Source organism: Sus scrofa, chromosome 12, assembly GCF_054392235.1.
Source record: "Sus scrofa isolate SSC_HxYL_T2T_F1_AM1 chromosome 12, Sscrofa_HxYL_maternal_Yorkshire_Landrace_v2.0, whole genome shotgun sequence".
NCBI classification, from domain to species: domain Eukaryota; kingdom Metazoa; phylum Chordata; class Mammalia; order Artiodactyla; family Suidae; genus Sus; species Sus scrofa.
In genome coordinates, this window is record NC_139394.1 from 5,429,758 (window position 1) to 5,450,244 (window position 20,487).

Consider the following 20,487-nt stretch of genomic DNA (forward strand, 5'->3'; position numbering starts at 1 on the left):
TCCTTCCTCCTCACGTGCCTCCCAAAACTTAGTGTTGCTCTTTTTAGCCTCCTAGTATGTTCTTTTCCTGTTGACTTTCTGTAAACTAAGAAATATTGATACCAAGGAGGAGTTTAAATGTACATTTGCCACGCATGTTCTGTTTTCTAGCCTGTAATGTGTCATTTTTAGAAAAGAGACAGGAGTTCCCGTCGTGGCGCAGTGGTTAACGAATCCGACTAGCAACCATGAGGTTGCGGGTTCGGTCCCTGCCCTTGCTCAGTGGGTTAAAGGATCTGGCGTTGCCGTGAGCTGTGGTGTAGGTTGCAGATGCGGCTCGGATCCCGCGTTGCTGTGGCTCTGGCGTAGGCTGGTGGCTACGGCTCCGATTCACCCCCTGGCCTGGGAACCTCCATATGCCGCGGGAGCGGCCCAAGAAATAGCAAAAAGAAAAAAAGAAAAAAGAAAAGAAAAGAGACAAATGCTGGTTTCCACGGGTTGTCGCCGTGACCACTCATAACTTTTAAAACTGCTTCCCAGGCGCTGATCACCCAGACTCGAGCCAAGCAGGCGGCCACCATGAGCGAGGTGGAGTGGAGAGGCCGCGCGGTCCCGGTGAAGGTCGACAGAGTGAGGATCTTTTTACTGGGACTGGCTGACAACGAGGCGGCCATCGCCCAGGTGAGGGCCGGGGCCGGTGGCGCGCGCGGGCGTGGGTCGAAGGTCGCCCTGGTGTGCCGACGCGGTGGTGTTCGTTGGTGTTCATTTCCCGCACACGTTCATCGAAGTGCTGCTCGGGGTGTGCTAACAGTCTCAGGACGCACCCTCTTGAATAAAGTTATTTCCAAGCTGAGGTTCTCAGGAGGAGTCCTTAGGTTTAGAGGGTAAAGAAGTCAGCAGTGACAGCCTTCAAGAAAAGTGGGCACCGTCGAGGCTGCGTGAGGTCTGGGGTCCCGTTCGGCCCAGCAGGTGGTACAGCGGCAGAACTGTTAGGTCTGTTAGGTCCCCGGCCGCTCTCGGACCGCTGTCCTAGCCGTCTAGCCCTGAAGGGCCGCCCCTTGTTCCTGGGCCCTTGAAGGACAGCCCGGCAGCCCGGACACCTTGTTTACGTGCGGCACACGTGCAGTGGTCACGCGGTGTCGCCCTAACCGACGCTGTCACGGACGTGATTGTTACCTGCGTTGGGTGTGAACAGCCGAGTGAGCCCAGAAGGTGGGAGATCCTGGTGAGGTTGGTTTGCCGACATGACTGAGGCCTTTTTACAGCCCCTTCATATTGGGTAAAGCACGTCTGGAACAAACCAGGCTGCTCACTGTGTCTCCACCCTCTCCAGGGGCCAGCGGCATTCCCTGCGACGTCGCGGTGCCCGAAGCATGTGGGGGGGGTGCTCTGTCGGTTGTGTTGATGCGCTGCTTTAAGCTTCCAGTCCTTTCCGCGACGTTGGGTCGGGGGCACTTTCAGCCGTGCAGGATTTCTTTGTGCCTGTTGTCTGTGTTACGTGTTGCCTCTCTCGTTTCCCTTGTATGTGCCTGAAGGACAGACGACTAGAACAACAGCAGAAAGTTGCGTTTTCATTCATCTAAAAGGCTGCACTTTTTCTGAGAGCATTTCATTGGCCCTGCCTGTGTTGGGCTCTCTTCTGGCCTGGGGCCGAGGGCACCCATGTGGATAATGCAGCTGGAGTAACTTCTGTCTCACAGTGGTAGATGCTGGAAGCAAGGAACTGTCTCAGTTCTGTGCCAGGCATCGGTGACAGTGGGGCAGGAATTCAGGTTAGACTAGGAGTTGGGGAGGTTCATCAGGGCAAATGAAATAGAGACTTCTTAGGAACGGGGCCGCAGACACAATCATACATTTATTAAGTAACTTTAAAAAGTTATTCATGGGAGTTCCCGTCATGGCGCAGTGGTTAACGAATCCGACTAGGAACCATGAGGTTGCAGGTTCGATCCCTGGCCTTGCTCAGTGGGTTAAGGATCTGGTGTTGCCGTGAGCTGTGGTGTAGGTCACAGACGTGGCTCGGATCCCACATTGCTGTGGCCCTGGCGTAGGGCAGCAGCTATAGCTCCGATTGGACCCCTAGCTCGGGAACCTCCATATGCAGGTGTGGCCCTAAAAAGACAAAAAGACCAAAAAAAGTTATTCTTGCTTAACATTTAGAAAACATGAATATTTTTCAGAAATCAGCCCGTAATCTGACTTCCCGTATACCTTCATTGATACTGCATTCTACTAAAAAATCATGTATTTCCTTTTAAGTCTTTCATCTTCATAAGAGACAGTTGTGATTTTTTTTATCTGTTGGAATCATACCGAGATCCAGGTTTGTATCCTGTTTTTTACTAACATGTTGTAAGGATTTTTCATGTTCCTATGCAGTATTTCACCAATTTCTTGAGTACGCGGTAGTCCCCTGGACAGAGACACCCCAGAGACAAGCAGGGAGGGTACCGGTCCTCCTCAGTGTTCTGCCTGCGCTGCTTAATGCTCTCTTTTTATCTTTTTCACCCTGGGGTGGGTGAGACTCTCATGTTACAGGTGGGAAAACTCAGAGTGTGACCTGCCCACGGCCTTGTACCTGATGGACGGGAGTGCTTGCGCTCAAACCAGGCCCTTTGACCCCAGCACTCGTGTTCCTTGAAGTTTTCTACATGTCCTGTTAGATTCATCAGGAACCTAGTGACAGGATCATTTTCCTTGGCTTTGGTAAACAGTTAAATATAGTTTCACTTCACAGTACAAAAGCAGAGTCCTGGGTGCCTGATAAAGACTGAAAAAGCAGAATCTTGATTGAAATAAATAGTCCTCGGAGCTCCCGTGGTGCTGCAGCGGAAAGAAACCCGACTAGGAACCGTGAGGTAGTGGGTTCCATCCCTGGCCTCGCTCAGTGGTTGAGGGTCCAGCGTTGCCGCGAGCTGTGATGTAGATCGCAGATGCGGCTCAGATCTGGCGTGGCTGTGTCTGTGGTGTGGGCCGCCGCTGCAACAGCTCCTATTAGACCCCTCGCCTGGGAACCTCCATGTGAATTACTTTGATCATTTTCAACATTTAAACCAACCTTGAATATCTGCGGTAAGCCACTTGTTTACAGCATATTGTTCTTTTTACATATTGCTGGGCTTGATTTGTTAACACTTGGAGAATTTCACCTCTATCTTCATGAGAAGTAGTGGCCTATGACTTTCTTTTCTTGTATGTAATGTGTTTTTTCAGGGTTGGTGTCAGGGTTATACATAACTCATAAAACAAGTTTGGAGATGTTCCTTCTTACTCTGCTTTCTGAAAGAATATGTGACATTGGTGTCTTTTTTCCGTAAATGTTTGTGGTCTTTCCACATCAGTAGAACCACTGGGCCTGGGATTTTCTTTGTGGGAAGGTTTGTAAATTTTGTTTTTGTTTGTTCTAAACAAATATAATTCCTTTACGAGTTGTACATTTCTCTTGTATTACCCTGTGTCCCTTTGGATTTTTGTTTTTAGAAGAAATGTATTAATTTCATGCAAATTGTTGATTTTGTTACCACAGAGTTTGTCATAGTGCTTTATCAGTTTAATGTTTGTAGAATCTGTCACGTTATTTCCTCTTAAGTCCTGGTTAATGTACTGGTTAATCACAGTTATGATTTTTAAGGATCGTACAGTGCATTAGGATCAATCACTTGAGTATCGGAGACCTTTCAGAAATGATAAGTCAAAGAAAATGTGTATAAATCCTGGGAATCCCATTGAGGGTTTTTTTGTTTTTTTTTTTAATTTTTTTGTCTTTTTAGGGCCATAACTACAGCATATGGAAGTTCCCAGGCTAGGGGTCGAATTGCAGCTGTAGCTGCTGGCCTACACTGCAGCCATAGCCACACCAGATCTGAGCCGCGTCTGTGACCTACACCACAGCTCACAGCAGTGCCAGATCCTTAACCCACTGAGTGAGGCCAGGGATCGAACCCGTAACTTCATGGTTCCTAGTCGGATTCGTTAACCATTGAGCCACGATGGGAACTCCCCGTTAAGGTTTTAACATTAAAAACAGCTCCGGGAGTTCCCGTCGTGGCGCAGTGGTTAACGAATCCGACTAGGAACCATGAGGTTGCGGGTTCGGTCCCTGCCCTTGCTCAGTGGGTTAACGATCCGGCGTTGCCGTGAGCTGTGGTGTAGGTTGCAGACGCGGCTCGGATCCTGCGTTGCTGTGGCCCTGGCGTAGGCCGGTGGCTACAGCTCCGATTGGACCTCTAGCCTGGGAACCTCCATATGCCGCGGGAGCGGCCCAAGAAATAGCAAAAAAAAAGACAAAAAAAAAAAAAAAAAAAAAAAAAAAAAAAAAAAAAAAAAAAAAAAAAAACAGCTCCGTGCCCCATGTGCTACGTCATACATACACCAGACCGAGCCAGCAAGTAAAACAGTGTAAGTTCAGTGTCAAATAAAGTTTACTCATATCCTTAGATGTCAGGCCTAGCGCTGTGGCTGATTAAACGTATATCGAGTTGAGTGAACCATGGGTTATTAAATGCCAAAGATGCCCTTTGGCCGTTTGAGGCTAATCTCTGGAAGAACTACCTGCTCCCTGGTGCCACTGTCAGGTGGTGGCAGCTTTCCTGACTGTGTTGGGTTGTTCTCTGCCCTGGGAACCGAGGGTTCTGTCTGAGAGAGACCGGGCTTTCGTTGCCCTGTTTGCTAACCTGGCTGGTGGTGGTGGTTGCCACCCTCTGGGCACTGGAATGCAGGACTTGGGCAGCCCCGGCTTCTTGCTTACTTGTCAAGGTTTTTATGACATTTAAGTAGTAGAACAGCAGTTTACTGAAAAGCATGGAAGGAAGAAATAATTCAGGGAGATAATATTAAACTGCAAAGACTGGAGCTGAGGCTCAATCAGCTGCCAGAAATCCAGCTGCAAAATCCTTCCTTTCTTTACCCAAAACTCTGGGGCCTCAGGCCTTTGATAGTGTTTTACTTTTTTTTTTTTTTTTCATATATTTTTTTTTAGGGCCACACCCACAGCACATGGAGGTTCCCAGGCGAGGGACCGAATCGGAGCTACAGCTGTCGGCCCACCCCACAGCTCTCGGCAACACCGGATCCTTAACCCACTGAGCTTGGCCAGGGATCGAACCTGCGTCCTCATGGTTCCTGGTCGGGTTCATTTCCACCGCACCACAGCAGGAACTCCGATGTTGTCTTACTTTATGATTTCTCTCTCTTGCTTTGTTAACACTTGATCCCACCCAGACTGTCACTGACGGTTGCCTTGTGTGAGGATGTTAGGCAGCTGGGGCGGGAGTGGGTTTAAAGTACCTGCAGGTTTGAGGACTCTTATCCCCAAGTTACAGGTGATCTTTTCTTTTCTTTTTCTCTTTTGTCTTTGGATAATATTTTAATGTTTGACTGGAAGGGAGATAATCTCTGTTTCTTTCTTAAAAATTATTTTTAACTGAGATTTGTATCCTCCTTTGTTCCGTATCAGTGTGTTTTTTCCTCGACCTCAGTGGGCCGAGCGAGACCTGGTTCTCCTACGGGTGTGGCAGAGACCGTGGTCAGACTCGCCTGCCTGTCTCTCAGTCACACCACCGCCTTCCAGCAATTTTTGTAGACAAGGGAAAACAATCTGGGAGTTCCCATTGTGGCTCAGCAGGTTTATGAACCTGGCATAGTGTCCGTGAGGTTGCTGGTTCGATTCCCGGCCTTGCTCAGTGGGTTAAGGATCTGGCGTTGCCCTGAGCTGTGGTGTAGGTCGCAGACGCGGCTTGGATCCTGCGTTGCTGTGGCTGTGGTGTAGACCGGCAGCTGCAGCTCCGATTGGACCCCTAGCCTGGGAACCTTCTTATGCTGTGGGTGCGGCCCTAAAAATGAAATAAAATAAAACCATCTGGGAGCTCTGTTTTTGATAGCCGGACAGGACCCCGGCAGCTGGCTTTAGGCGGCCTGGAGACGTGGCTGAGGCTGTAGAAGAGCCCCTCCGAGAGTGCTGGAGGTTTCCTGAGCGTCGATCTAGAGCTTGTCTGTCAGGATCCAGTTTCGCATTACTTCTGGGCTGACGATGTCTCTCTGTCGTAGGCACCTGGGCGCGGGTCCCAGCAGAGCGCAAACCCTCAGGCAGGCGGTTCGCCCCTTGGGTTTGGGAGCCCATCTCTGTGGGCTCAGTGGCAGGCCTGAGCCGTCTGCGGGTAGCCTCTGAGGAAACTGCACGCGTGTCGAGAGGTGTTTGTCCCGCTGTCCTTTCAGGATTGTCTTGGCCTCCAAGGTGGTTTATGGAAGAAGAGTATGATGAGCAAAACACGCTCGTGCGTGGGCACTCTTTGCCCAGCCTGGGAGCCTTGAAAGCAGGTCTGCCCCAGAGGATGGTGTTCCCTGCGTTGCCGCGCCGCCGGGTGCTGTTAGAAAAGGCAGCTGACTTCTCTGCGCCTTAAGACTTCCTGTGACGTTCCCAATGGAAGTTAGAATTTTCTGGGAGCAGAGGAAACGTTTGCTTCCAGTCAGTACCTTGATGCAGAGCTTTCCTCTTTCAAGGAAAATGAAGCTAATACCTGGCGGGAAGGAGGTTTAGCATTTTTGCATCGTCTTGATTTTTTTTACTTGCATGTACCCTCGCCATGAGAGAGACAGGTCCTGTGCAGCTGGTAAAGCCAAGCTCCCTCTTCTCTTTCTTCTGCACCCATCGCCTCAGGTCCTGAACCCCACCCACTTTGAGAGGGTGTGGGTGGCGTGTTTGCTGGATTGTGCTGGAGGTCATCCTGCCTGCTCACGCCGTGGCTCTGGGTGTGTGGGTGGCGCCAGGTCTCTGCTCCTGTCATTCCAGCTGCTGACTGTGTGGCGGCCCCGTTCCGAAAGAGCTGCACTGTGAGCGATGTGGCAGTTGGATTAAGTGATTATGAAGAATCTTGCTAACTTGACCTGTTTAACAGTGTTTTGTGTGGAGTGTGTTTCTCCAGAGCTGCCCTTGGCCACACAGTGGCTGAAATTGATTAAAATTTCAGGCCTCGGTAGCCACAGGTAGCTGGTGCCTCTGTTGGACAAGGCAGGGATGTGACCATCACAGAACGTGCGAGTGGACAGCACTGCTCTAGGTCTCAGGGCGTTAGTGGTGCCACGTTTGCCTTCGTACAGCTGGGCTCCTTGTTTGTTCCTAAGTTCCGCAACAACAAGAAAGTCGCGTAACTTCTAAATAGTCAGGTATGTTTGAGTTGAGTGGGTAACTTATAAGGAAGTTTTTTACACGCTGGAATCTGGGAGAAGCATAAGAGTGCTTAAGGGAAGAAAAGGGTTTTCTTTCAGCTCCTCGCAGGCACCTCTTAGAGGGGCTGGCAGGCCTGGGCTTTCTTTGGGGCTGTCTCAGAGGTCAGTTGACTGTCAAGAGATCACATTGTGTGTTAGTTTCTGCGGAAAGTCAAACACGGTCCCGGGAATGTTGGTGTGCTCACGTCAGAGTCGGTCTGCCGGTAACACAGGTTCATCCCCTTGCTGCCCTTCGCCCATTCCCACCTGCTCAGTCGGATTCTTTGGGATGATAATGTGGTTTGGCAGGTATTCAGTTAATGAGTCACCTTTGGCCTTATCCCGCTGGCGGGCAGAGGGGTGACGCCCGAGCTTTGCAGAGACTGTCATCCCGAGCTGGTCAGCCTCGCCCTAAAACTCTTCTCAGCGTAGCCGTGTGGACTGAGTGCAGAATTTCTGTGGTGAGAACTGTGGAGTTGTACTCCAAGGAAAAGAAACTTCTGGGAGTTCCTGTCGTGGTTCAGTGGTTAACGAATCCGATTAGGAACCATGAGGTTTCGGGTTTGATCCCTGGCCTTGCTCAGTGGGTTGAGGATCCGGTGTTGCCGTGAGCTGTGGTGTAGGTTGCAGACGTGGCTTGGATCCTGTGTTGCTGTGGCTCTGGCGTAGACCGGGGGCTACAGCTCCGATCAGACCCCTAGCCTGGGAACCTCCATATGCCGCGGAAGCAGCCTAAGAAATGGCAAAAAGACAAAAATAAATAAATAAATAAATAAAGAAATTTCTGGTGTGCTGTGCTTCAGTGTGAGGTAGCAGTGCCCAAATCTAGTCTGTAAGACCGCTCTAGGGGTGCCAGGTGCAGGTCCTGAGCAGAGGCATTGGAGGAACGTAGAAAAAAAATTTTGGGGGGGGCCATACCTGCAGCTTGTGGAGGTTCCCAGGCTAGGGGTCAAATTGAAGCTACAGTCGCAGGCCTACACCACAGCCACAGCAGCATGGGATCCGAGCTGCATCTGTGACCTACACCACAGCTCACGGCAACGCCAGATCCTTAACCCACTGAGCAAGGCCAGGGATCAAACCCTTGTCCTCATGGATACTAGTCAGTTGGTTCATTAACCACTGAGCCACGACAGGAACTCCCAGAAAAGTTTTTGATAGGAAAAAAATTAAAGCATCTGTTGCCTGACAGTTTCAGATCAGTTATACGGCTGTTTCTTCAGTATGTTCGCTTTACATCGATGTATATAATTTCCATGGAAATAAGGGATGAGCCATAAGAGAAATCTCACGCGGTGGAGCACAGTAGCAGTTGCCGTGACCTCTGGTTGGGGGTGTCTTTGGGGGTCTCCTGGGCAGCCTTGAAGCACTGTCCTGCCCTCCTGCATGGGACACTGCGGGTTACTCACGAGGACGTTTGTCTCACATTCTGCTTTGGTTCAGGCTGAAAGCGAAGAAACCAAGGAGCGGCTGTTCGAGTCCATGCTCAGCGAGTGTCGGGACGCCATCCAGGCCGTTCGCGAAGAGCTCAAGCCAGACCAGGTAGGACTGTCAGCGGAGCCACGGCTCTTGCTCTGGGCCGGGCTCCTCCTCGTCTGTGTGTCGCCTTCTAGGGGCACCGACTCGCAGCCCCCGCTGGCTTTAGGTGTGGTGACTGGCTCATAACCACGGCAGCCTCTTCTGGGCCCCACCAGGTTGCGAAAGTCTTTGCTCTGTATCCTGTGTCTCCTGATGGTTTTCTCTGTTGCCTGTTAGCCTTAGGTCTGAAGTTTGTGTCTCCGGGTGGATTTCTCCCGTGCTCCCTTTTTTAAATAACATCACTGTGATTCATCCGGGCGTCCAGGCGGAGCAGCTCCGAACCGTTTTTGTCTCTCTCCGCTGTTACCACAAGCCCTGTCTCTTCTCCCTTTGTAATTTTTCTGGCTGCTTGTCCATCCCACCTGTTTCTAGTGAGCCTTTTATATTTTGCTTGGATTACCATCAAGGTCTCCTGATTGCTTTTCCTATCTTAAGTTCATTTTGCTTCTCCAGGCATTTTTGCCAGAAGAACAGATTGAATCTTTTTATTTATTTTTTTTTATCTTTTTGCCTTTTCTAGGGCTGCATCTGCAGCATATGGAGGTTCCCAGGCTAGGGGTCTAATCAGAGCTGTAGCTGCCGCCTACACCACAGCCACAGCAACATGGGATCCAAGCTGCGTCTGCGACCTACACCACAGCTCATGGCAATGCCAGATCCTTAACCCACTGAACGAGGCCAGGGATCGAACCTGCACCCTCATGGTTCCTAGTCGGATTCCTTGACCACTGGGCCACGACGGGAACTCCCAGATTGAATCTTTTTAGTTTCCATTTCACTCTCTGCTTATGAAAAGCCCAGTGGCTTGCTGAGGTCCTGGAGCAGTGCTCTCTAAACTTTCGTAATAAAGCAGCCCCCAAGTTAACCTCTGATACGTTTATTTATAAACAATATACCCTATTATTCACTTGATTTGTGATATATAAAATGCATTAAAATGAAGTTTTTAGACTTGAGATAAATATAAATAGACGTCGTTTTCTGTGTTTGCCCCACTCTGAGGGTTGTGTGTCCTGCGTCAGACCCCGCTGGTCTATCAGGTACATTTCCGACTCCTTGAGCCCCTGTCTTTCAGTCCTCTGTTTCCACCATTGTGAGTGGCTGCTTCCCTCTGAGTCATTGTCTTTTTTTTTTTTTTTTTTTTTTTTTTTTTTTTTGCTTTTTAGGGCCGTACCTGCAGCACATGGAAGTCCCCAGGCTAGGGGTCAAATCGGAGCTACAGCTGCCAGCCTACACCAGAGCCACAGCAACTGAGGTTCCGAGCCGCATTTGCAACCTACACCACAGCTCACCACAACGCCAGATCCCCCACCCGCCGATGGAGGCCAGGGGTCGAACCCGCATCTTCACGCGTACCAGTTGGATTCGTTTCTGCTGTGCCGCAGTGGGAACTCCCCCTCTGAGTCGTCTGCCTCAAGCTGTTGTCCTCACCTTCCTTATACTGCTGTCTTTCCCTTCTCCTCACACCTGGCTGCTCCTTCCTCTCTTTCCACCTGTCCCAACTCTGGCCGGCTTTCAAGCTGCAGCTCATGGCTCCCCATCAGTGAGGAGCCCGCCTACGCCATCCTAGCCCATGTGTCTCGTTTCTTGACTGTCTGTACTTGCAGCTCTAATTTTTGTTTGATAGTTAATCCAGCATTGTATTGTTTCCTATTTGTCTTTTTGTTTTGTTTTTCCTAAGACGATAACAAGCATATTAAAAGCAGTTCTTTTTCTTGGGTCCTCTGCCACAGCCCCTCTGTAGTTCAGGAAGTGCATGTTGGGCCACAGTCAGTTGTCTCCTCCTCCCTTTGAGCTGCCGTCTGCGTGGCAAACGTCCCTTCATTCGTTCAGCAGGTCCGTGCCGAGCCTCAGCCTCTGTCAGTCGCTTTGCGTTCTGAGCAGACACGTCATGGAACGCGGTGCATTTAGTGATAGTGAGGTCTCCCGTCGCTGCTGTGACATTACCACAAGTGCAGTGGCTTAAACCGACACAAATGTGTCATCTCACACTTCTGGAGGTTGGGAGGCTGAAACGAGTCCAGAGGGCCGCGTTCCTGTGGAAGCTCCAGGGGAGACTCCGTCCCCAGTGTTGCAGAGAGTGCCTTTTCCTCCTCGTCGAGGCCACCCGCGTTTCTTGCCCTGTGGCCCCTTCCCCGTCTCCAGGCAGCAGCAGAGCGCCCTCCCTCCTGTCTGACCGCGGCCTCAGGCCCAGTCTTCTCTGTATCACTGACCCTGTTGCCTCCCTCTTCTCGGGAGCCTGGGACTGGGGGGGGGCACCCGGAGAGTCCAGGCTAATCTGGAGATCCTTAACCTCATCGCATCTCTGAGGCCTCTTGAGTGAAAGGTAACATCTTCACAGGTTCCTCTTGGGCTGTGGACAGCTTTGGGGGCCGTCATCCAACAGCCACAGAGGCAGGAGCTGCTGGCACAGGCATAGAACATGAGTCTAAGACAGGTCCTAAAATGGAGCCGAGGACCGTCCGCCTTAAGGCTTTGGGCCTGCACCCTGGACACAGTGGACAGGGAGCCTTCCTGGCTGTTACTCTGAATTCTCCTCTTCAGACCTGGTGTTTCGATGCCAGGGGCAGCTGAGTGACTCCGTGGTTCAGGAATGTGCCCCTCACCATCAGACCCTGCCTGTGCCCCAGGGCACTGCGAGGACCACAGCGGTGAGTGAGCTGGGCAGAGCCAGGGATAGGATCAGCTGGTTTATCTTTACTGTTTCGCTTTCTGCAGAAACAGAGAGACTATCCCCTTGATGGCGAGTCGGGGAAGGTGTCTAATCTTCAGTACCTGCACAGGTAAGGGTGGTTGTTTTCTCTCCTTTTTGACATGGTCTGGTATGACCTGGGAGCAAAAGAGTATCCGTAGTGTTTATATACCTTACGGTTTACGTTGGTTGGTACACATGACAGTACGAATGCATTTGCGCACGTTTTATCATCTAGGTTTGCATTTGTATATTCTTGTGTATAATTCAAAATTTTTATGCAGGATAAGAACTAGAATACAACCAGTAATTCTGAAGCTCCCTGTGGCCCCACCCATGTTGATTCCGGCCCCTCTCCTATTTATCTTTTATTTTATTTTTTATTTTTTTGCTTTTTTAGGGCCACACCCACAGCATATGGAGGTGCCCGGGGTAGGGGTCGAATCGGAGCTACAGCTGTCAGCCCACACCGCAGCCAGGGCCATGCGGGATCCGTGCCGCCTCTGCAACCTCCAGCAGAGGTCACGGCGATGCCGGACCCTGGACCCCTGAGCAAGGCTGGAGATCGCACCCACATCCTCATGAGTACTAGTTGGTCACCTCCGCTGTGCCACACCGGGAACTCCCCTGCCGCCTCTAGAGCCAGCCACTCTCCCTCCCATGCCAGGCTCCTAGGCCCACTCTCCTCTGTGTTCCCAGTGTTTCAAGTTACCCCTTTTACATTTAAGTTCAATTTCAACTCCAGTCTAATTCCGTCTGGAGTTTAATTTTGAGTGCGGCGTGGATCCAGCTCACCTTTTTCCGTGAGGATGAGGGATTGCCGCAGTGTGCAGTTTGCTCTGCGGGCACGCGGCCCGCTTTCTCCTTGTGGGCTCTTTCCGGGCTCCTCTGCCCTGCGGGTGCACTTGTCTGTACGGACACCAGCGCACTGACTCCCTGCGGAGTTGTCACGCTCCTCGGGGTCTGGTGGAGCAAGTCCCCCCCAGGCTTTCCCTCCCTTCGCTCTGCCTATGCATCTTTAGAATCATCACCTCAGTGTTTTGAAAGTGAGTCATTTTGTTTCATAGAACAAAGAAGGAAGGAAGAGTGACACTCTTCAGACTTCCTGAAGGGAAATAAAATCCACTTCCCATCAGATCCTCTTTCCATGTGACCTTCGAAGTTTAATTTCTCAGACTGTTTGTAATTTCTTTAGCAAAACCTTGCAATATTTTCAGTCATTCTCTTGCTCCCTCCCTTTTTTTTAAATAAAAACAAAACCACAGAAACTCCTCTCCCTCCCCTAGTCTCCGTTCCTGGGGACTTTGGTGTGGTGCCAGATGACTCAGGCGTACCAGGACCGAGCGGGAGCGGCCCTTAGTCTTCTGGTTCATCAGCCCCGGGAGAAGGCTGGCCAGGGGACACCTAGTAGTTCACAGCCACGGAGAGGCGGAGTCAGCGGCTGGTCAGCCTCCCAGCCTTGAGGGACGCAGGAGCTTCAGCAGGGCTCAGGGGACCTGCACAGCGTGAAGCCCCCTTGCCCTCGGACCCGTCCTCCCACCTCCACGTGGAGCTCGTGTCGAGATCATGAGTCCAGCAAGGGTCCGAGGCCAGCTTGGGGTAGATTGAAGTCAGGAATCAGGAGGGGCTTGTATTTTAATAAAACTCTGCAGAGCTGGCTCTAGAGTCCTGTCCCGCTCTGAATAATAATTACTTTGTTTTGAGAGTCTGATTTTTAGGGAAATCCACCTCCTGACCTTCCCTCCCACGTCTCAGAAGCAGACGCTTTTGATTCTTTTAACCAGTTCTTTTGATATTTGCCTCCGTGGCGCTACATGCCCTGTGCACACTGATCTTTGGGTGTGGGCAGCATTTACCACTTTCCCCACAGCCCTCCCTCACCCAGGCTGCTCCTGCTCCACACCCCGAGCTCTCTTGACCTCCCATCTGACTCCTGCGCAAGCTTCCTCATTTCTGATGCCATGTTTTTTTTGTTGTTTTCTTGTCCTTCTAGGGCCGCACCCTAAAAGGGTGCAGGCCATATGGAGGTTCCCAGGCTAAGGGTCTAATCAGAGCTGTAGCTGCCGGCCTACGCCACAGCCACAGCAACGCAGGATCCGAGGCCTGTCTGCAGCCTACAGCACAGTTTATGGCAACGCCAGATCCTTAACCCGCCCAGCGAGGCCAGGGATCGAACCTGTGTCCTCATGGATACGAGTCAGGGTTGTTAACCACGAAGCCATGGCAGCATCTCCTCTGGTGCCATTTTTCAAAATAAATTTTTATTATAGTTGATTTATCTGATGCCATTTTAATTTCTAAGAGCTCATTTGTGTTCTTTGAAAATTATTTTCTGAAGTTTTCTCCTCCTACAAAGTCTAGCTCTTCCAGCTTGCTCTTTTCCCCTCTTCTGTCTCACTGGAGGTTTCCCTCCTGTGTCTCATGACCCTTGTCCCTCTACTCCTGTTAAAGACTCTGCCTTTTCTAGTGGGAGCTCTGCACCCTTGCAGCTCATCAGCTGTGGGCCTCACTGTAAGCGTTCTGGCTCTTAGAAAAGATACAGAGGGCATGTAATTCAAGCTCAAATCAAATTTCGTGTAAGGTCTCACATGGGTCCCCTGCACGTTAGCCACTGAACAGCAGCCGGCATTGAGGGCCCTTGGAGCTTGAGGCCCAGGCCTCACCCCCGCACTCCCCTTGGTCAGTCCCAGCTCGTGGCCCAGTGCGCCTCTGGGAACGTCAGCTTCCCTGAGCACAGTCTGAGCTGACATGTGCTGCATTCCAGCTACCTGACTTACATCAAGCTGTCGACAGCGATCAAGCGGAACGAGAACATGGCCAGAGGCCTGCAGAAGGCGCTGCTGCAGCAGCAGCCGGAAGATGACGGCAAGCGCTCCCCCCGGCCCCAGGACCTGATCCGGCTCTATGACATCATCCTGCAGGTGACCCTGGAGGGCTGGGAAAGCAGAGTCCGTCTCGTGTGTGTGCTGGACACAGAATGGCTGAGTGTTGCATAGCGAAGCTGCTGGGACAGCCAGGAGCTGTTAGCATCTTGCTGAAAGACAGAGAGGTCTTGTTCTCGTACCAGTTCAGCCGCCCATGAGCCCGATGCTCAGATGTGTTGCTGTGTAGACGCTAGTAAACCCACAGGTGTTCCCGTGCAGGATGGTCCCCCGTGGGCTGGGGAGCATCCTGGGACCTGCTGCCACACTGCTGCGGCCCCCAGGAGCTTAGGGGCGCGTGAGCTTGTTTGACCCCTGCATGCAAGCAAGGCGTCTGTGCAGGTGCCACACGGGTGGGCCGTCTGCGACGTGAGTTGAGAGCCGGAGAGCTCCCCTCTGGCTGAGAGGGTCCAGGGAGCCTCTGAGGGCAGTGAGGTGTGGCGGAAAGATAAAGGACAAGTAGGCTTTCAGTGTCAGGAGGGTGGAGGTGACACCAGGTGCGGCTGCTGCCGTGTCACTCCTCACAGGCTTTTCCCCGTCATTTGGAGCCTAGGTGCTTTGTTTTTGTCCACGTCTGTTCTTAAAAGTCCTCTGTCAGAAACTCTGTGAGGCCTCCTCTCTTTGAGTTTTCTTGTTGCGTCTCTTGTGCAGAATCTGGTGGAATTGCTCCAGCTTCCTGGCTTAGAAGAGGACAGAGCCTTCCAGAAAGAAATAGGCCTCAAAACTCTGGTGTACAAGGCTTACAGGTAAGGTCCCAAGGGACAGACAGGGCTCTCTCCCGCCGCCCGCTGGTTCTGGAGGCCTTGGGAACGTGTCCCTTCCCCTGGAAGTTTGGGTCCCGGGCTGTGTGATCAGAGGGCAGTCAGGCCAGTGCTCAAGGGAAGCCTGGGAGTGTGGCTGGGAGTTTCCAGTGCAGCGTTGGTCGGTGGAGAGCTTGGGGAGCTGGGGACACATGATACCCATCTTCGCTTCCTCCCTCCTCCCGGGGACCGAGGGACAAGTGTTGGGAAAGGCGTTAATTAGAACCAGAGCAGCTGGTTCAGGACACCTGAACTGAACTGGGAGAAAGCGCAGCCTTTCGGCTTCCCGTGCGTAACGTGGGAGTGGACTGGCAAGAAGGGGAGGGGACGGAACAGCACCGGGGAGCCTGGCGTGGTTTTGCTCTTCCTCTCCTGGCCAGCACCCCACTGCTCTCTGGCTCCCGTCAGGGGCCTGCAGCGCTCAGGCCCTGCAGATCCCAGTGGAGTAATTTCTGTTAGGAAGAGGTTTCGTTCTCTGGGGTTGGTTTTTGAACGAGATAAGCAGGAGTTTCCGTCATGGCACAGCAGAAATGAATCCATCTATGAACCATGAGGTTGCGGGTCCCATCCCCGGCCTCTCAGTGGGTTAAGGATCTGGCGTTGCCGTGAGGTGTGGTGTAGGTCGCAGACATGGCTCGGATCCTGCGTGGCTGTGGCTGTGGTGTAGGCCAGCAGCTGTAGCTCTGATTCGACCCCTAGCCTGGGAACCTCTTTGTGCTGCAGGTATGGCCCTAAAAAGCAAAAAAACAAAAAAGAGAGAGAGAAGGAGTTAAGCAGAGATGAACAGTAGTGACCTACCTGTGTGGGCAGCGAGCGGCGGGTTTATATCAGCCGGGCAACATCCCTGCCTCCTGCCTGCCTCCGGCTCCCTCCCTGTGCCTTTTAGGAACCGCCATCTTCACAGAGTCAGCCAGTAGGGAAAAGACAGTGGGTCAGCTTTGGACCCGCATTGTCACCTCTGATGGGGGAGCAGAGGCAGCAGAGAAGCCTGCACACTTGGACGTGGAGAGTGGCGGGATCTCCCGTCTCGGGCAGGGACCCCGGGGTTAAGGAGCTCCACACGTTGGCCTAAACAGCGAGGAAAGCCTTGATCTTGGGTGATTGTCGCTTAAGGACACTGTGGCCCTTTTCCTTCCGCGTCAGATGTTTCTTCATCGCTCAGTCCTACGTGCTGGTGAAGAAGTGGAGCGAAGCCCTTGTCCTGTATGACAGGGTCCTGAAATATGCAGACGAAGTGAATTCTGATGCCGGCGCCTTCAAGAACAGCCTCAAGGTGAGCCCTCGGCCTCCCCCTGCTTCCAAGCCCTGAGCGGTTGTGCAGCGAGGCTCCGACGCCTTCTCAGACCGGTCCTGCCCTGTCAGCCGTGGGGCGGGGTGAGTCCCGGGTGCCTGGGAGCCGCAGGCGGTGATTCCTGGCCGTGTTCCGGGCCCGAGAGCTCAGGTTCTAAGGAGGACAGCCTTCCTCTGCTTAAAACCGCCCTGGAGTCCTTGCCTCAGACCGGCTGCGTGTTGCAGTCACTTGAAAAGATTTTTTAAAAGGTGGATGTCTGGGTGCCGCCGTCCGAGATGCCGGTTCTGACTGGAGTGGGATCTGGTCTGAGCACTGGGGCTTCTCATGGCCCCTCCGTGATTCTAATCCGCAGCCAAGCTGAGAACCACTGGTGCAGCCTTTCCACACACAGTGTGCCTGACCAGCAGCAGCACTGGGGAGTTGGCTAGAAACACCAGTTCTCAGGCCCTGCCCCAGGCCTACTGAGTCCAGAAGTGCCTTTTAGCAAGACCCCTGGCGGTTCGGGTATGTGGATATCGAGGCTTACATGCTGATCCGGTCTGTCTTACGGACCTGAAGCTGCAGACGGCTGTGAGGATACAGAGAGTCGTAAAGCCCTCGCCCAGGGAATCCTTGTGCATCTGACGAGTGGAGACTGTTGGGAGAAGCGGGCTAAGGTTACTGTCACAGATGGTGTCACAGCCAGTATGCGAGCAGCTGGGTCTGCCGTTGGCGTCCTGTGTCTGCCGGGACAGCACGGGCTTGGGGGTGGGGTGGGGAGAGACCTGCCCAGGGCCTGTGGTTCTGCCACAGCCCTGAGACCTGCTTGGGGGAGCCCCGTCCGCATACAGGAGGAGAGACGACGAGGGGGCCGTGGGAGGTGGGCGTGGGCAGAGGGTGGGGTGACCCGTGTGGCAGGATCAGCGGAAGGGGTGCCGGCGGACTGTGGAGGCAGACCCGTGGGGACGGTTTGTCTCGGAGAGAGGACAGAGGCAAGGTTTACGGGAGCTCATCTGACCCCCCGGGCCGGGTGGTTCGGGGGAGGTGACAGGGACAAGAGGCGTGAGGGCTTCCCAGTACCCAGACCTACTCTGATCGTCCCCAGTTCTGCCGAGTGAGGCTGAGGCGGGCGGGGTCGCGGGGTAGGGCCCTGGATCCCTGCCCTGCCGCCGCCCTGGGCGTCCGTCTTCTCGCCTGTAAAGGGCAGGTGTGGACCCCGCAGACGACCGCGGCGAGGGAACTCGCACTTGGCGAACCGCGCGGAGCCGTGCCTGGAACAGAGCGGGTCGGGTCCGATGCGTTTGCTGCTGGTGTCGTCCAGTCGTCACCATCTCCACACGCTGTCACTGAAGCCGCGGCATAGGTTGCCCTCTTTGAAACAGGCTCATTCTGTGTGTGTGCTCTTTTAAATAGGGAGAGCCGTCTTGAAAGTCTAAAACCCCGAGAACATCCCAGCAGGGCCACCCAGGTCCGTTTGCTGTGCTCACGCGTCTGCGTTTTCCCGATTGTTGCAGGACCTGCCTGACGTGCTGGAGCTCATCTCGCAAGTGAGGTCGGAAAAGTGCTGCCTGCAGGCGGCCGCCATCCTGGGTGAGCACCTGCCGTCCTGGCCGCCGCGTCCCCAGACTGCCGCGCTGCTGCCCTCTGCTCCTGCCCCCATGCCGCTGTTTTCAGACTGGAAGGGGTTGTTGTGGTTAATCCGTAAGATTGTAATATTCTCCTGCCGTTGCATCTGCCGCGCTAAGTCACTGAGTCGAGCAGAAGAATTGAGAGAAGCTGCTGTGTGAGCGGTCCCTCCCGCCTGCTGGTGTCTCGCACTTAGCCGGGCTCGCTTCACTGGGGTCACGGCCTTGTCCCGGGGTTTAGCGTTGTTACCTGTGCCAATTCTCTGCCGGGTTTGGACTCGGGAGAGAGAGGCTCCCTCCCCGCACACCTTTGCCCTCGGGGTTTGGAACCAGACCTGCCATAGGTCCTCATTCGTGTCCGTTGTGTCGAGTCGCTGTTCTTACTGAATCCTGTGACTCTTTCAGATACAAATGACCCCCAGCAAACGGAGACCTCGTCCCAAGTCAAGGACAACAAGGTGAGTCTGGGCTGCGGCTGCTGAGGGCCTGAGGGGTTCCTGACAGACCAGGAATGTGGGCCCCTTGGAAGCCCAGAGGACCCTCGATTCCTCAGGACACGCCCCGCTCCCCCCTCCGTTTACTCAGGCCCCGCAGGCTGCCTCTGTACGGTTTCTTAGGTGTCATCCAGATGGTCCCAAGTGAGGCCAGGGACCTGCTGTGCCTGGGAGCCCCGACTCTGACAGGCCCGTGCCCCAGTCCCGGGCCACCTCTCTCAGCCTCTCCAGGTTTCAGTGACTCTCGGCTATAAACTGGGCATGTGAGAGCCCCTCACGGGGGGTTAGGGGTTGTGGGGGGCACACGTGAGCTCTGAACTGGGGGCTGGACACGTCGCGATGTCCAGGCTGTGACGGACGTTGGGGTTTCTGCCTTTGATCTGATTTCCAGCCCCTGGTGGAGCGGTTTGAGACCTTCTGCCTGGACCCTTCCCTCGTCACCAAGCAAGCCAACCTCGTGCACTTCCCGCCGGGATTCCAGCCCGTCCCCTGCAAGCCCCTCTTCTTTGACCTGGCCCTCAACCACGTGGCCTTCCCACCCCTGGAGGACAAGTTGGAGCAGAAGACCAAGAGCGGCCTCGCCGGATACATCAAGGGCATCTTTGGCTTCAGGAGCTAACCAGGCTCTTCCTGGGGGCAGGGGAGCCTGACGCTGGGTCTGTGTTGGGAGAAACGCCAGCAGGGTCCGTCTGTTAAATCCAGGTCTGCGTTGGCCCAGGGCGGGAGTGTGACAGGCTCAGCCCTGCGTTCCTGTGTCTCGTGCGGTGTACACTTCCATTCGTAACCATTGTGCTGGGGGGCGCCCTGTCGGCTTCTGTAAACGTTTGGGGTCCTCCCCAGACCTCCCGGGGCGGGGCCCCTGCGCCCGCGGTCAGTGACATGTTGGTGGGGAGCCCCGCCAGGCACGGATGGGGACTTGAATGTGTTGTCCTGTTGCTTCAGTACCATGGATGTGAAATGAACTCAGCCTTGCTGCGAGCGTCCAGGCCCCCTTGAGGAGTTTGCCCATGACTGGGAAACACTGCAGCGTCGCCCCAGAATTACAGTCAGCCTTATTCCCCTCCCTCCAAGTGAAAGTGAAGACGTTTCCGAACAAGCAAAGAGCTCTATTTTTAGAAGAAATATGTTACCCTCAGAAATGATGAAAACAAATCTTATATTAAAAGGCAAAGATGCTGGGTACTGTGCCCATTCTTTACATGCCCTCACGGCCGGTCCCGGTTCTGCTCGGGCTTCCGGCCCCCTGGATCCTGAGCTCCGGCAGCCTGGGTCTGTCTGATGCTGGGTAAGAGTGTCAGAGGCGCTGTGCCTAAAGACTCCCAAGCTGCGGGGTCTGGATGCCATTATATTTTAATCACTTTTCACTTTCCTTCCTTATCTCTTTTTTTCTTTGGTCTTTTTTTAAAAGAATTTGCATTCATTTATTTACTTATTTTGCTTTTTAGAGTCACACCCCTGGCATCTGGAGGTTCCCAGGCTAGGGGTCGAATTGGAGCTGCAGCTGCCGGCCTACACCCCAGCCACAGCCACGTGGATCCAAGCCTCATCTGTGACCTACACCACAGCTCACGGTAACGCCAGATCCCAGACCCACTGAGTGAGGCCAGGGATCAAAACTTTCCTCGTGGATCCTAGTTGGGTCCTTTCTGCTGCGCCACGACAGGAACTCCCTTTAGCTGCTCTTTTCTAATTCTAGTGTATCGATTACAGTCGTCACAAAAGCAATGCCGGAGAGCAGGCAGTCGCAGTGACTTAAACTGAGGTGTGTGCAGTGCGTGAGACCCACTGTGGGCTCAGAGGTGCCTCTTTCCCAGCGAGCCTCGGGAGGGCATCACCGCACGGCAGGAGATGGGGCTGGGCAGGCGCAGCGGACCTCAGCGCTGGACCTGAGAGTTGGCGGGGGCTCCGGGGCTCGGAGAGCACAT

The 20,487-nt window shown here is 53.5% G+C and overlaps 1 protein-coding gene across 7 annotated transcripts in view; it reads left to right on the top strand.

The window, feature by feature from the left end:
- SRP68 (signal recognition particle 68) overlaps nt 1-19,742 on the top strand; it is a 35,257-nt gene extending 15,515 nt beyond the window's left edge. The window contains exons 8-16 of one of the 7 annotated variants that reach the window (XM_084983646.1): nt 292-660; nt 8,626-8,724; nt 11,479-11,543; nt 14,217-14,373; nt 15,025-15,119; nt 16,317-16,446; nt 17,958-18,033; nt 18,474-18,526; nt 18,954-19,742. In XM_084983646.1, the coding sequence (XP_084839772.1) occupies nt 559-660; nt 8,626-8,724; nt 11,479-11,543; nt 14,217-14,373; nt 15,025-15,119; nt 16,317-16,446; nt 17,958-18,033; nt 18,474-18,526; nt 18,954-19,181 (1,005 nt within the window). In that variant the 5' untranslated portion in view covers nt 292-558 and the 3' untranslated portion in view covers nt 19,182-19,742. Of the gene's footprint in view, nt 1-291; nt 3,333-7,766; nt 7,964-8,229; nt 8,725-11,478; nt 11,544-14,216; nt 14,374-15,024; nt 15,120-16,316; nt 16,447-17,957; nt 18,034-18,473; nt 18,527-18,953 lie in introns of those variants that run through there. The other 6 variants (XM_084983647.1, XM_084983649.1, XM_084983648.1 and 3 more) reach the window with 6 other exon arrangements.
- The last annotated feature ends 745 nt before the right edge of the window (nt 19,743-20,487 follow it).